The sequence below is a fragment of the Desmodus rotundus genome, chromosome 1, assembly GCF_022682495.2.
Source record: "Desmodus rotundus isolate HL8 chromosome 1, HLdesRot8A.1, whole genome shotgun sequence".
NCBI lineage: Eukaryota > Metazoa > Chordata > Mammalia > Chiroptera > Phyllostomidae > Desmodus > Desmodus rotundus.
The window spans coordinates 45,587,760-45,604,797 of record NC_071387.1 but is presented as its reverse complement, the minus strand read 5'-3'; the positions used below and the strand labels follow the sequence as shown (position 1 = coordinate 45,604,797).

The following is a 17,038-nucleotide window of genomic DNA, read 5'->3' as shown; positions in this document are numbered from 1 at the left end:
CTAGTGTGAATCAGCATTCTAGCTATCAAACATGAATTTTATAGAATCCTGTAATTACTCTTAAAGAGTATTTTCTTTTATGCATCTCTCTAGCCCTTGTCGTTGTATTTTTCTTCCCATGGGTGGCTGGGAAACACCTTAATCATTGTGCCCCAAATACAGCTCACTGTCATCTCTTGCTTTATGCTGCTTTTAACTGAAACTAAATTTCTAAAGCTTGCTCAAGCATATTCCTTTCTCTCCATCACACACACACACACACACACACACACTCTTTCCTTCTCCTGTTAATGGGAAATACAATTCCTAGTCATCCTTTTGTATGACTTCGTTCTATAGTTCTTAAAGAACCTCTCCTTGTTCTCCCTGCCCCCCACCTCACTAACTGAAATTTAATTTTCACCATTACCATAATCTTCCTAAATCAACCCAGTTCAGATTTTGTTCCCTATAATGTGCTCCTGTGTATACTGTGCAACCATGTTTTTGGCCCAAACTTTCAGAAAAAAAGTCTTTTGTTTTAAGTTTTTAATTTGATTTTTTATTGATTTATATTTAAAAGCAAAACCAATGGACATATTCCAGGGTATTATTTTGCATACAGATATCATTATTGTTTTCTAGAGTTACTTAATGCATAAGCATAAATAAAAGAATTAAAAATATTTATATAGACACAGAGTTAGTACTACCCATGTGTTATGCACATCCTTATTCTTCTCTCAAAAATTTGGGCAAAATATGCACATTATACTTGGCAAAATATGGTAGGTGGTTCAGGTCACAAATTCCTTAGCATAATAATAAGGTAGCTTACATCTGGCCTTCCCAAACTTTTGTCCTCTTATTTCCTGTTTACCTTTGTTTCAGCCTCAGCTGTCTCAATTGACCATTATGCCCTTCTGCTCACCCCTGTTATTCATGCTGTTCCTCAGCCTGGAGTTTTACTATTTTCTTCTGCTCATACCTCAAGCTGTCCTGAAAATGTCATCCATTTCACTAGTGGGTCTAGTTTGATTTAACCTCTTTTTTTCCACTTTCAAACATAGTATTTTAGTATCCTACGATTAAAGTACTCACTATGTTCTGCTTTGTATTAAAGTTAGAATCTGAGTATCAACTCACCTAATTCCAAACAAAAGAACTAAAGACATCATGGTACTTGCCCGAGATTTTTTTTTGCCAGTCTTGCAAAACTTAGAATAGATTCATTCACAGATTTCTAATGCTCCCTTCCTTCTGTCCTAAAGATATTATTATCCCTTTAGACTCGATAGCTTTTAAACTAAGAGAGCTTACCCTGGCTGGTGTGGCTTGGTGGATTGAGCGCGGGCCTGAGACCAAAGCGTGACTAGTTTGATTCCCAGTCAGGGCACATGCCTGGGCTGCAGGCCAGGTCCCCAGCAGAGGCAACCCATCTATGTATCTCTTGCACATCGACGTTTCTCTCCCTCTCTATCTCCCTCCCTTCCCCTCTCTCTAAAAATAAATAAATAAAATCTTAAAAAAAATAAACAAAGAGAGCTCAAGTCTCACCCTGTCAGAAATATACCCTAAATTCCAGCCTTCTATGTATGATTTTGCCAAAATTTGAATAAAAACAAGATATAGGATTGATTATATATTGTTAGGCTGTGGTGTGAGAACTTTCATATCATAACTTGTGGCCCCCAATTTAGAATTTTTTCAGCTTGAGCTCCAAAGCTGCTTGCAGAGCATAACTTTGCCTTTTTGGGCTCTGGAACTGCCTGCAGAGCCAGATCCCTTCCCCCCACCCCTGTACTGATTGTACTATTTGATAAATTGAACTCCTTGCTTCTTTGTTAAATAATACTCCCTGCACTGTAATTGTGTGATCAAAGACAGCCGTTTTGTTCTATAGGCCGGGCTGAAACCAGGACTTGATAAATGCTTAATCATATATTACTCATTGTTCTCACCTTACAACTTCACTTACTCCATCACTGAGTCAGCCAACCATTGAAAGTATAGCTGCTCCCACCAATCAGAAAACACATAATGTAAGTTTATGATCTTGTTTTCCCCAGCAACCCATCTCTTTGATCACCAGCTCCATGCAACTGCTGCCTGTATAAACTCTGCCCTATCCTGTGTGTTTTGGATTCTCAGTTCATGTTGAGGACTATATTTCCTGGGTTGCAAATTGTTAACTGAATGAACTCTTTTTAAGTTTCTTGAAAAAGGTATCCCTAGATTTTTGTTTACAGCTGAAACTGCAGTTCTTAATCGAGTTCTCCCAGGTCTGTGATAATTTGAAGTTTCAAGTACTCAATAATATACTCTTGATGTATTAAAGCTTATTTTACTCCCTCCATATAATCTCCTTTGGTGAGAAAGAACCATTACAATACATATTTACCATCTAGTTTCATGATCAGACTCTTGTCTAAGCTGTATATAAAACTCCCCTTTCAAACTAAAGTCAGTGAATGTTTCATAAATGAGCATTAACCTAAAATGAGAACACAAGTTTATCTGGCAGCCTTTAGGCAATTGATGAGACCGGTCAGAGATGATCCCAAATTACTAGCAACTGCTCTGCATTACTCAGCTTTATCCTTTTTAGATAGCAGATAGGAGATAGGAGATAGGAGAAGCTGTGAACTCAACTTTTGTTTGAATTTGTATTTATATTCACATAATCCAAATGGTCGCTTGTTTATCAGAAAAGTATTTGTCAAATAATGAGTAAACACATCTCATTATTTGGAAGGTACTGGGGAAAATGAGAGATGAGTGTGCTGTGACCCCTTCAAGGAGTTTATAATCTAAGAAGAGAGTATATTTATATCAAGATCAGCCAGTAAAGAATTGAAGGTCGTAAAGTAAAATAACCAAAGCGGTGTGTTAGTTAATAAATTACAGAGCGGCAGTCAAGGAAGAGAGGGGCATGGGCTAGAAGGATAGAACTGGATTGGTGGAAAAGGGAAAACTGTGAGCACAGGGAGGGAACACTGCTGAGATATTTGTAACACAGTCAAGACATCTGCCCCGAACAGAGAGTTCCAGTGCAAAAAAAGTCATAGATAAGTTCTGATGATGAAAATGAAGCCATTGTGTGGTGGGTCTTGATCCCCAGAGTGAGAAATATTATAACAATGTACTGTAATAAAACTTATGTGAAAGTGGAATTGTTAAGTAAAATAAGCACTACTTGAACACAAGTGCTGAGCTCTCTTTAACATTTGATCTGATAACCCAGTAGCTACAAAGTGACTAATGGGGAGGGAGTGTGTAGAGTGTGGAGAAGCTAGACAAAGGGATGATTTGCAGTCTGGGTGGTTCAGAGCAGGACAGCTACTGAGAATGGCACAAAAATTTGAAACATACAAATTGTTTAGTTCTGGAATTTCCCATTTGATACTTCTGGATGCAGTTGACCAAGGGTAACTGAAACTGCAAAAAGCAAAACCGTGGATAAGGGAAAGCTACTGGATATGAACAATGATAAGCTAACAAATGTTTATTATAATAATTATGAGATACATTTAGGCCCGTTGAAATGCTCTATCATTTCCTTCCCTTTGTTCATTCTACATTTGCTGTTTGCCTTTAGTAAGTTCAGAGGAAATGGGGTCGGGCTATGAAAGTAAATAAAAATATATTCTTTGGTCCTATTACAAGAGCTGTGTTCTAATTATGAATTTTGAACTCAGAATAATTTTGAATAATGTATATAAATACAGTAGACCTCAATGCAAAGTTCACAATATTGATTGGAACTTACAGATGTCCATGCTTCGAGTGCTTCTTATATGGGGAAACAATCAATGGCAATGTTGAGGCAACTTAAAAATTGATTTTACTCTTTAAATTTTTGATGTCAGATTTTAAGGGATGCATAATACAACCTTTGATTAAACAAAATGTGGCTCTTTTCTAAATGCATTTTAGTGTCCAAGTCATTAAGAAAAAAAAAAGCCTTTCCAAGTAAAAGTTGTTGTGCTTTAATGTGTTTGGTATAAAGTTACAATTCTAAATTAATAAGTCCTTTCCTGAAAATATTTTTGGTTTAGAAGCTAAATTTGATTAACAGGCAAAATAAAACCTATTAGCTTAGCTGTTGATGTGAGATTTTAAAACCTGTTGGCTTAAAGAGGAGAAAGCCTCTGATTCCCTCCAACAGATACTCAGGGTACCCTGTATTCACATTATTCACATTGTCTCTGTATTTTTTTCATTGATTTTTTTTGGAGTGCCACTAGTTAATAAAATCCTATTGGTTTTCAGTGTACCATTCTATAACACACCGTCTGTACATTGTGTTCTGTGTGTTCACCACCCCAAAACTCCTCCCATAGTCATTTATCATCCCCCCCATACTCCCTCTACACACACACACAACTCTTTCCCTCTAGTAATCACTGTACTGTCGTCTGTATCTATGAGAGGTTTTTTTTTCCTTAACCCCTTCACCATTTTCACCGAGCCCCCAAGTCACATTATCTCTGAATGCAAGGGACTTGAACTGGGCCAGTGGCTCTGGATCCTGTAAGGGAAGCCAGTGCTTTCTTGGTGGCAGAGAGATGTAACAGATCACATTTTAGATACACAAAGTTGTTTGTTTGTTTGTTTGTTTTAAGATATGTCAAGGGTGGCAAAAGTGATGTGGTTTCCCTATTTATGTCACCCATGTGAATTTCCAAACCCGAGTCCCTGGCCACAGCATGTCCAGTGATGGCTGTTGTTGTAAATGTACAGGAAGTGATGGGTGTTGTAAATGTGTAAACCTTTTCTCAGTGGCCTTAGGCAGGGAAAAAAAAAAAACAACTTTGGAAGAGGGGCAGAAAAAATAAGGCATGGGTTGAATAAGGGACTGAACAAAAGTCAGGCGGGGATGTTAAACATTTAAAAGAATCAAAGTTAGATCTCTGGCAACTACTTTCAACCTAAACCCCAAGGCAGCAAAACAAAATGTTGAGACTCAGAGTGAAAAACATCTAAAAGGAAATTAAGGAGGAAATAACAGATGGGAGGAAAATATTTAACTGCAGTAAAAGGAATGAAAACAAAACGAGAAAGTGACCAAGACAAAAGGAGGAGAAATACAATTTTCCTTTCATTTCTGTTTTATGTTACAGTCTGACTCCAATGACAGGAGTGTGCATTCTTTTTTTTTCTTGTTTGAAAAACCTCTAAAGCCTTTTTAACTCAAGGATAAAGAAAAGCATTTCTATTTTAAGCCACATCTTCACTATGTCCTACAGATGACAAAAACATTTGTCAACAATTTCTATGCATCCTATGTACCCTGTATTAAAGAGGTAAGAGATAGAAGCACCAGAAAGTTCTGTACGTATTTCATACTGAACAATATTACCATTCAATAATACAACACTTACATGTAAGCCTTCTTCCTTCTAAAGTGTGCATGTAGAGCCTAGTTCCATTGTTTTTTATTTGTATTCCTTTGACCTCTGAGAAATGGGACAGCAGTGCGAAGAGCAAGATCATGGGACCTAGGGCGGGAGGTGCAGTCACACCGTGGTACTCGTTGGTTTCTGTACCCATCTCATTTGGAAGAGGAAATAAACCTTTCAGCACTCAGTGCTTGTTCGGGACTCCTTTCACAACGATGCCCCACGACAGAAAAATGCTTCATCACTGGACACTCTTGCTCTTGGCACTTGTCACAAGTTCCTGACAAGTTGACGACGAGTACCGAGGTACCACTGGAGTTTGCTCAGGCAGGTGTAAGACTGCACCATTTGTGCAGATTCCCAGCAAACAAATTTCCTTTAACAGTTCTAACATTACAATAAAGGTGTCAGGTAGACATATCATAAGATAAAAAAATCAAATATTAGCAACACTTTACATCTCTTTGCCCCGTTTGTGGGAGCCTCTGATACACACACACACACACACCATCATGTACATACTCAGAATATATCCATGTGATAGAATCAAGGTTTATGTAAGTATTTACTTTCCTAGTATGCTTGTTAGTAGTGGATTTTAATTAAATGTTGAATAATAAAGCAATTATGGCTCATGTTCTTTTGAACTTAGCTCTGTCTCTGTTGCCATGGTATCTGGCACATGTGTAACATATCCGGCCACAATTACAATAGCGTCTGCAAACCCAACCCACCACCACCATCACCCAGAGCCAGATATTGCCATTTAGAGACAACTGTGTCATCACTTCACCAATACCTGTTTTCCCATGAGATTTCTTCTATGCCGATGTGTATTACATCAGCCCATACGTGACCTGTGCCACTTCAGGATGTTTCTTTAACTTTGGGTTGCTCTTCAAATGAGTTGTCCCTTGTACTCTTTAAGAGGTTTTTGTTTGCTTGTTTTCATTCAGCCCCCTCCCTCATTCTGGCAAGTAGTTAACAAGTTCACTAGGCAAAGTCCAGTTTAAAGAAGTCTTTTGACCATTTGTAGTGCTGAGAGTCCTTATGAAATGGGGATACTACCCTCTCTTAAGGTATGTGTGACTTTCTTCAGTATTTTTGTTGAACAGATTTCTTGAAACCAGACAGGTGCCAGACTATGAAACAATTTGCCAGGATTGCATTCCTAAGAGATGAGCTAAAATATTGCATTCATGAATGTTTATCTCCCAGGAACAAATTAACGTTAAGTTCTGTCACTGGTTTGTGGCCATAATCTAATTCTTGTTGGACTCATACACTTTTTGAAGGGGAAGATGCATGTTTCTGATGTGTGTGAGTGGAAGTTGCTGGCACAAATAGGAAGTCAGTTCCCTAAGGAACCAGACGGTGGTCTCTGCCGTAAGAGTTATAAGGTTGACCCCAAAAGATTACACCGTTGTTGCTGGTCAACAGGCCCCACTTCAACAGCATCACCAAAACCTGGACATCTGTGAGAAACGCTGAATCTCACACCTCACCTCAGGCCTACAGAATCAATCTGCATTTCAGCAAGAGCCCTAAGTGATTCACAGGCACATTCAAATACAAGAAGTACTACTCTAGAGTAAATTCTCTCTATTGATCCACCTGTTAGGAGATCTAATGTCCAAATCACCCCTTTTCCTCCATCAACCAAATTTCAATTCTCTACATCAGAATAAAGAAAGCAGTTGTTAGAGACAATCCAGTGAGATTGAAATAATATTGCTTTTAGTGTTTAGGGGGAAAAATCATGTGGAAAAGTAACAGATCAAAACGAGAAGATTCAGAATCCAGTTTACTCTGTTATTGTCTCTAAGAGCTGTGTGACCTGCAGCAAGCCACTTAAGCTCTCCGAGCTTGCACACCTAAGCTTTAAAATGGGAAACTAGTGACATCTTCCCTAGATACTTTCCAGTGATTAATTATGAACTCCAAATGAGATCAACAGAAAAAAGCCCTTTTGAACTGTGACTAGCAATTCGAGTATTCATTCTACTTACATTGGAAACAATCAGTTTTAGAACTCTAGAACGCATCTTGGGAAGAAGAGGGTTAAAAGGAGCCTAAACCAAGTAGTTAATAAGTGCTGAGCGCTTTCCACAATTACCTCCCTTAATTCTCACAACCACTTTTCAAGGTAGTCATTCTTATTCCCAATGTACAGACAGGCCAACCGAAACTCAAGATTAGAAGCCTGGCCAAGTTCATATCATTAACTAAGTGGAAGAGCTGGAAATCGAAGCTGAGTTTATCTTGTTAAGCCACTACACCTTGCAGTCATCAAGCTATTTATTCAACTGCTTCCAAGTCAAAAGCAAACAAATATTACTTCTGTCAGAAGAGAGTTAAAAGGAGTTCCCAAATGAAAACAGGGTTACTGCACAATCAGCTTTGTCTTGAATATAAGTCCTGTCCTGTTTTAAGCACCGTCCCTCCCCACCCCCAGTGGTTTTCCTTAAATAAAATCTATCCGGCAATCTGGTCATAGCCTCTCTCTCTGGTCCTATTTCATCCATTCTCTCCCTTCATCACTTTATTCCGGCCACATTAGGCTTTTGATAGTTTTTTGAACACACCAAGCTCTTCTTCACAGGGTCTTTGCCTGTGCTGTTAGCTCTGGATCTTTGTTCTTTCCCACTCTCCACGGTCACCTCATGGTCTGCTCACCTTAACTGTCCCTCCCTTTAAAAAAACCTTCCTTTAGAAGACCTTCCCTAAAATCTCCTCAAAAGGAAGCTCTTCCTCTCATATTCTCTCAGGTTCCCATTTTCTTCCCTGTAACACTTATCATATTTGTGATTAAGTTATTCGCCTGTTTATTTCCTTCCCCATACCACCCCATATACTCTCCGAGAATATAAGCCCCATGAGGCAAGAATCATGTTAGTCCTCTTGTACCATAAGACCTGGCACGGAGCAGTTGTTCAATGATGTTAAGTAAGGAAACAGAAAATGGGAGAAATGAGGGAAGAGGGTGGTGTATTTAAAAATGCATGTGGCCTGAATTTGTTTGTTGTGAGAATTTATAAGGAGATAATGGTGCTTAGCACATAATATTCAATGATTCATAATTTTTCTCTGTCAAAACTACATCTTTGGGATGAAAACTCCAGTTTCACAAACTTCAAATGGACTTTCTTCATTTAGCAAATTTGGGGAAAAGAAAGCTTTGCCTTTTCTTTCTTTCTCCTGGTGGTCTGAGAACAGCTGAGCAGCAACTGGAGGGGCTCGGGGTCACGTTCCCTTCAGTAGTCAGGAATGGCCAAACAAACGTCAGCGTAAGGAACGGGACAGAATGCCAACAACTTCCTGCCCCAAAGCGATGATACTGATCTTAGAGAAGTCACTCGGCGGGAGTGCTCAGCCTCCCAGCTTTCGAAGTCCAGTTCGGTCACTTACTGGCTGTGTGGCTTCAGGCAAGTTATCTAGCAACTCTGGTGATCAGTCTTCTCCGATACGGAACAGGAATAGTAACCTCCTCAGAGGGTTATTGTGAGGAGTGAATAAATCATTATACAGAACTTAGAACAGTACTGGCACAGAGTAAGCATGGTGAATTTTGGCCAGAACCATTTCCTGTGCTGTGTGCGCCTGCGTGCCTGCTGTGTGTGTATGAACAGAATGCCACTCCAGGATGGAAATCTTTCTAGCATGAACAAATCATTATTCAATAGGCTAAGTTTAAGACTTCAGTTTCAAAATTTTGAATCCTGTCTGAGAAAGCTTGTCTTCTTGAATTTCATGTATTTTTTTTTAAGGTAGTAAATCAGTGTTGTGAAGGGAAAATGGAAAACAAAATTACCAAATCCTGTAAGAGAAGAGTCTTGACCCCTGAAATCCTGGATAAACCCTTGGAACTTTGCTCCAATGTGATCCTTGTCAGGTGGGGCATGACTGGGCAAGAAAGAATGACAAAACGACTAGAAGAGAATGAGAAACAGTTCTAGGAAAGGCTGAGTAAAAGAAGATTCTGGAAAACTGGAAAAAATCAGAAAAATAAATAGGTCTAGGATAGCTAATGTTAATCAGTCACTTCCCAAGTGCCAGGTACTATTTCAAGTGCTTTATATGCATTAAACTCATTTAATGCTTTCATCTACCTTAGGAAATGGGTACCTTTATTATTCTCATTTTACACATAAAGAAACCAAGGCAGAGAGAGGTAATATAGTTTGTCCAATGGTCACATAACTTTCAAAGAAGCTCTTCATTTAAAGGCTCAATAAAAAGGATGAGTTGGTAGATGTATGATTCATTTAGAGTTGGAAAGGGTACAAATGAGGATAGAGGTAGGATCTGAGTTTATGTGGAATTATAATGATGTTATTGAGGTTTTAAATTCTAAAAACCTTTGTATCATTTTAGAAAGTAATTCTTAACTCTGATCTCTGTTTTACCCACCCCAAACAAAAATCTACCAGACTGTGCTAGAGAATAAGTCATAAAAAAAAAGCAACAATGACTTCTTTTGTTTGAGTGAAAAACAGTCTCAAGCTTGAGAGTATGTAGTTCTACCATCAATGTAATAACTTTTTGTTACTCAACCCTGCTTGTCTCTTCCCTTCACCTTGCCCCAAGGACCAATATACTTCTAGTGATGATAAAGAAGGACATTAACATAGTAAGAGAAAAATAATACGGAGGTTAGGGGCTGGCCATAGAAGGTAGTTCCTTAGACACTATAAAATCTTTGTTTACGTGGTTTGCAACCAGGAAAATGTTAATTAAACCATCATTTTCCAACTCCTCTCGCAAGTGCAAACCCAATACAATTCTTCAGTGGGGCACAGTAAAAAGAAAATGCATAGGCATTTGAAAAAGCTCACCCATTTAGATTTAATTACATACATAACTGGTGTCCTTCCAAGTGTGAAAATGCTGTAACCAGTAAGTCAGACAATAAAATGCTATCTGAGCAGAACAGATTTATAGAGAAGATGTGTTAGCAATCAAAATTCCCTGACTTGCATTGGGTATTTTTACCCAGGGAAGTTTTTAAATGCAAGAGCAAATCCTGCTCTTTGAATCTCGCCTTCTTTTGAACTCTTAGGTCAGTCACGTTTCCTAAAAGGGTGTTCTTGTGTGATGACTTTGAAGAGAACAAGAGGTTTCCATCTTAAAAATTTCCCTCTGTGTTAAAGGATCACTTGATCTGTGCCTGCATGTTAGATTTTAACGACCATCTCAGTTGTCTAGCACCGTCTCTTACATGCTTAATTAATAACTACTAAGGGAAGCTTAATTAAGTCGAAAGAGTATTTCACATTAAAGCTTTCTTGAGGTACACATAGGAGAAGACTTCAAATTTCTGCAAAGCCAAATTTTTTAAAATGTGATATTCAGACTACCAAATATCTTCCCAGTTAGTAGCATAGGAAAAAAAAAAGATTCTTTGTAATCACAGTAGTGGGATAATTCAGTCATTGCCGAAGATTTGGGTCTTTATGAAACACATTTTTCAATGTGCCTTGGATTGAAGTTTCTTGTGATTGACCAACTTGGAGCAAGAAAGTTGGGAAGGTTGGAGTCTTGAGTCTTGTTATCTTTGGGGCATACCTTTGCCAAGTGGCATGGTTGGAGGGTACAGACTCACCACATTTTTAGTGCTCCCATTTGGAATAAAATTAAATGAAAAAATTTTTCTCTTTTTAATAAAATCTTGTGAAAATAAAACATTAAGACGCTTTATGGCTGCTGGTCAACCATGTTAAAGGCACAATCTGATCTCTGCAAACACTTTCCTAAGGAAAAGAGCCAGCCAGCTGAGCAACTTCCTCATTTTTTGCACATATTAAAATGAGAATGTAACCGACCTTCAGATTCTGAAACTATCCATGGTTACAAGTAAGGAAATAAAAAATAAATAAATAATAATGAGGCTTTTACTTTATCATTAAATTATAATGTTCTTGATTTTTTTCCTTGACTGATTCAGAAAGCAAAATGGCTCTTCCTGAGTTGAAATACTTCCTTTCTCCATCACAACATAAAGGTAACTTTAAGTAATTGTGGCTAGACCACTATTAATTTTTTTGTTCCTTTTATTTGTTTGGGAGTTCTAGGCTCTGATAGGAAAGCTGGCATGTGGCAGTGGGGAACAGGCAAAGCTTACTGATCTACTCAAACAAGACCCGTTCCCTCATTCTCCCCAGCTGTGGAGTTTGAGCCTGGCTCGTGCTCTTGTTTCTCTCTATTTTTATCGGCTAATAATTACACATCTGCTCCAATGGCAACAACGTTTGCTGAAGAAATAAATAAGAATTCCTTCTTTCCCAAAGCACGCTAAATAATGCAAGTCCATGTAAAGTTTTTGAAACAGGAGCTTTCATTCAATACTCAGACTTAAGTCCTTTGATTTTGACACTCATTAGACATATCAAAAGATCATATTACTTCAGCATGCTGTTTCTTCTTTCTTTCTTTCTTTAAAAAAAATCATTTCCCACTTGTTCGGCTCTCTCCAGTTTCTCTAGCAAGTATATGCTCTCGTATCATACATGCTGGGCTATGCTGAAGTTCATAGAACTGCTTAGTAAAACCTAGTGAATCTCGACACAAGAACATTTCACACAGAAGAGAATGCTTTTCACTTAAACATACTTTTAAGAAATAAATTTCTGAAAAATTGCCTGATGTGATATAGAATTCATCATTTGGTCAAGACACTACACTTAGAACTGCATTTTGCAAGCCTTTTATTTTTGTACTTGCAAAGGGCTCTTTACACAAGTTTACTTAAATTGCCAGTTTATGCTTTAAATAAATGTAGTTTTTATAAACCTCACACAAAGCAGCAAATATAAATTGTACTAACCTTAGTATATTGAAACTTCAAGTTGGTGAGTGGGACAGGTAAGTCTGACATGCCTGAGGACGACATTTCTGGTTCAGCTCCTGAAATACAGGTGACAGGCTCAGCGATTTAGTTCTGATAGAGCACTTGGCTTTATTTGTTCCTTTTTATCTGCAAGGGCTAAGGTTTATTTGCATACTGGGATATGATTGGATGAACAAACTCCGAGCAAAAAGAAAATGACACTACTTATTTGTAACACCTAGTGCAGGAAGCCCTTGACTTTAAAGTTAAATCCTTAAGAAACCAGTGCTCCAGCATAGAAGCAGCATCTGGAGCAGGGCACTATTTGCAGACGAATTAATTTACAAAGTCGAAACCTGTGATAAGGGTTCACAGCGCAGCTGTTCTGGCCACTAAGGCCAGTTATTATTTTTCTGGCTTTTTATGCTCTTGTGAAACTTGTGTTCTCTGATAGACTGGGAATCATCAGATAATTTGAGCAGTGAGAGTCTAAATGGGTACTTGTTCTCAGTATAAGCCGGTGTGGAGAGGACCCTGGCCAGGTATCTTCAGGTCACTGCTGTCAGGGTGAAAGGGTGCTGTTGGGGGAAGGAAGGCCCTCTACCCCAAGTCAGTTTTAAAAAATCATAGCAATCTAGTGCACTTTAAGTGCTGGGTAAGTAGACCTACTGTCGTTTCTGAAGCTCTAAATTATCTTTATAAATGGGAAGAGAAAATTCAGCAGGATTTCTCAGGAACTCTGTGTGCACTGTCACACATGGTCATCACAGCAGCAATGTGACAATAACTAACGTCTGTTAAAACTCATTGAAAATGAAAGTGACCTCTGGTTTTGGAAGTTGGATGTATTTATCATTACCATGGGCAGTTGTATAAAGTGAATTTTAAACAGACTCTCAAAGTAACTCAAGTTCTTAAAATTAAATTAATATTTCAAGCTGGGAACATTAAAAAAAACAAATTTTAACTGTACTGCTCCCACTTTAAGTACAATACTTCACTGTATTGAAGCTCTAGCAAAAGTTACAGTAGGAAAAGATAGAAAACTTTGGATGCTCTTAATTCTCATTACGAAGAATTAAGAACAGTGTTTTCCCCAGTGATTCAGGGAGGGAAACCTAAAGAGTCATCGAATAGTTACACCAAACCAGGTCCTAGAGCCTTGCTTTCTCTTTCCATTCTTATTTGGTTCCCCATTTTACAGTCAGAGAAAGGGTAAGTGGCTTGCTTATGATCACAGATCAGGCATGTACAAGACAAAAATTGCATTTCCCAGAAAATTGGCTGTTTTGGTTCTCAAAAAGAGAATAGTCACTCTCACAGGCACTTAAGCTTAGCCTTTAAGTCATCTAAAGACAGGGGTCAGCAAAGCTTTTCTGTGAAGGGGCAGATAATATCTTTTGCTTTCTAGGCCTGATGGTTTGTGTTGTAGCTTACTTTCACTCTGCATGAAAGAAATTATAGACAATGCAGACATTAATGGCTGTAGATGTTTTCCAATACAATTTCATTTACAAAACAGGAGGCAGGCCAGGCCAGATTGGTTCATGGTCCAGTCCCTAGATACTAAGGCAACTATCCCCAAGGTCCTTACCTCCCTTGTGCCTCATGCTTAAAGATCAGATAGAAACTTCTGTGTCATTTCAACATCTCTCCCTGTCTCTCTGTCTCTGTCTCTCTGTCTCCATCTCTGTCTCTCTCTGTCTGTCTCTGTCTCTTTCCCTCCCTCTCTTGCTCTCAATTTCCTTTTTTTCCCTTCTCTCTCTGTCTTTGGAAAATTGAATTGTTTTCTCTTGTAAAAATGTGTTTCGAGTTAAATGCACAATTACACAACAGCTGTTACATAACTTGTGGGTTGGTGCTCCAGCCGTGCCCAGACAGCTGTGTTTTGCTGCTTTCTTCTGCTCACAGCGCAACAGTTGTTTGTGGATTCAAACCCTGGTTTATTTGATGTCCAGGCAGTGAAAGCTCAAAGCTTTATTCCACACTTGGCATGTCATCTCACTACTTATATGCTCATCCTTGATCATATTTTATTGAATAATTACATAAGAACAGGTCCTTTCATACCAGACATTACTGAATGTAGGTAAAAGGAGCAGCTTTGGGAACAGGTTACCACACCTGCCCTTTTAGTTTTAACAAATATTTACTAAGTATCATTTATGGGTAACCCATTGTGATTAGAGTATCAGGAACTCTTTAACCTTAATCTTACTTGAAGGGAGATCTTTTCTGCCCAGAACTCACCGAGCCTGAGATCTCTATGCTTGAGGTAAACTTTGTCCTGCCCCTAGAACTTGTCTTGAAGACTGGTATATTCCCGGGACTGGCTGCATGGATAAAAGGCTTTATCAGCCCTCTTCACTCTCTTTCAGAAGGGAAATGGCTTTGGTGGAGCTCAGGGGCTAAGGAGGCACACCTCAAGCCTGGACCTAGGCTTGTGTATTTTGACTGTATGCCAGTATTATGCAGTAGAGGAGGGGCTGGGACGTTAACTTGGAGCTAATAGATAAAAGATGTTTAACCTTCCTTTCCTTCTTAGGAAGTGGAAGCATAGTTTATTCTTCCCTAGACTCTGACTTCTAGCCCTTTTTGAAAACTGTCACTATACCAAGAAACGTAGAGGCGGTGACTTCCAGCACTGCCAAAACTACTGCCTTGTCACATGATGGATCTCCCCAGAACGCCGTTCACGTCGCATCGCTGAAAAGACAGTGGAGATGAACCTCCTCCCACCTGTGTGACTACCTGAAACAAAAACATGCAAATTTGTTAACAAACTTAATTGTGTGGTGAAATAAAAAGAGCTTCTGTTTACATTTTCTATTGCAAAATTCAGGATCAATTTGTTGGAGCTAAACCTCTTTTGCTCAGTGACATTACCCTCCCCAGCCCTTCAATGTTGCTGCGAGCATAGCTGGGTGAGTCTGCAGGGTGGGTAACCCAGCAATGGGAACATCCCTTTGCTTTGGATCGCTGCAATTTCAGCAGACACCGCATTGTCTGTATGCCCACTTAGGTTTCAATAAGTCAGAAAACGCGGATCTTGTGTGCGGCGAGAGCCTCTGTGCTTGGTGGGCAAGCTGGCGTGACAAAAGGCAGCATTGCAGTTTGCGCACATATGTGCCTGCGGGCTACTTTCTGTTCAGCTGCCCTTCTCCACTTAGCAGTATTTCCTCACCTCCAATTTCTCCTGCTTCTCACGTATCTTATCATTGTTTGCTCTTTGTCTTTCATTATTTAGTTATGGCAGATGCCCTTCCAATCTGATACAGTTACGACATTAATTAGTGAGGTGGTGGAAGAAACGGTAGATTATTCCAGTTTAAATACATTTTTGCTAAAATTTATGGGCCAAAGCCATTCTCAGAACCGATCTGCTGCTGGAGTTTGAAATAGCACAAATAGTGTTCACTGTGTGTTTGTCTCCTCGAAGTGGAGAACAAAATTAAAGACACCGAAAGCATCTTTGAGATGGTCTGAATGCAGACTACTTTGAGATTTCTATAATTTTCCCATGCTTTCTAATAATTGTTTCATGCACAGATTACACAGCAATGTGCTTAGCAACTTGACAAAATCGAGTGTTTACATGGTACTCAATTTAGTTTGTATAGAAATAATTCTCCTTTTCCTCCTAATACACCTACAATTTAGATAGCATTAAATCAATCATGGCATTGAAATGCTAGGGTCCTGTGAATGACCAAGGTTTGGAGCAAAGAGACTTTACTATTGTAACCAGAGGAAACTGTCCTAAGCTGAGCCACAGATATGAGTATCAATACTAATGTTTTATGTTTTTTTTAATTTTCTTTTTTAACTTTTAAAAGTCAAATATACCGTATTTAGAAAACTGCAGAAATCTGAGTACTCCAATTGAACAAAACAAAATAGCCATCCCCTGCTTAAAGAACATCAGCACCCCGTAACCCACTGTGTATATCCTCCCCATCACTATCCTTCTTCCTCACTCTGAATTACCCATATCCTAACTTCTAATGCCACATTCTTTTCCCCTAATTTTGAACTTGACATAAGCAAATCATACAATCAGAGTATTTTTACAAAGGAAATTCAGAAGCACAAGTTAATCTAGCAAGTGAGTTAAATCGTGGTTGAAGGTAAAGAAAGGGTCACAGAGAGTACTCCCCAATCAAATGCACCCCAGTAAACGTAAGTAATAAGTGCAAAATAAGTAGCAACGAGTCAGCCTTTTTATGAGCAGTGGGGCACTTTTCCATCCCAATCTCAGTACACATTGGAGTGCAGAGAAAAGACCCTTATCCTACAGTGTTGGTCCGAGTTTAATAGCACTTGACAGGTTGTATCAAAATATCATAAATGTTCAAACCCTTAATCCAGTTATTCCACTTTTAGAAATTGATGTTAAAGAAACAATCAAATATACATGTTATGAACAAGTGTCTTTAATATGTTATTTATAAAATAGAAAAAAATGGTTAGATAAATCATGATTTAGCAAAAAAAAATGTGAGCAAATACTTAAGGAAGGACCTGGTAAACCATTGTGATATATTGTCAATTTTTTTTAAAGCAGCTTATAAAACTGTGTATAGGCATGCTAATAAATTCTGCTCCACTCTTCTTATTTGGCCAAAATCTCAGCCTTAGCATTTAGAAAGTGAAATAACTGAATTTTGACTTCAGTATCATTTCTGGCATTTTGAATTTTCATATGATCAAAATTCATGTGATAACCACAATTATACATTTTTTATGAATATGTTTATTAATTTTAGAGAGAAAGGAAGGGGGCAGGAGATGAGAGAGAGAGAGAGAGAGATGTGAGAAAGAAACTTTAATT

At 38.5% G+C, this 17,038-nt stretch overlaps 1 protein-coding gene across 1 annotated transcript in view; it reads right to left on the bottom strand.

Annotated features, from left to right (window-relative positions):
* ALDH1A1 (aldehyde dehydrogenase 1 family member A1) overlaps window positions 1-12,359 on the bottom strand; it is a 53,185-nt gene extending 40,826 nt beyond the window's left edge. Inside the window, exon 1 of the mRNA XM_024555501.3 lies at window positions 12,205-12,359. Coding sequence (XP_024411269.2) covers window positions 12,205-12,270 — 66 coding nt within the window. The 5' untranslated portion in view covers window positions 12,271-12,359. The remainder of the gene's footprint in view (window positions 1-12,204) is intronic.
* Between the last annotated feature and the right edge of the window lie 4,679 nt (window positions 12,360-17,038).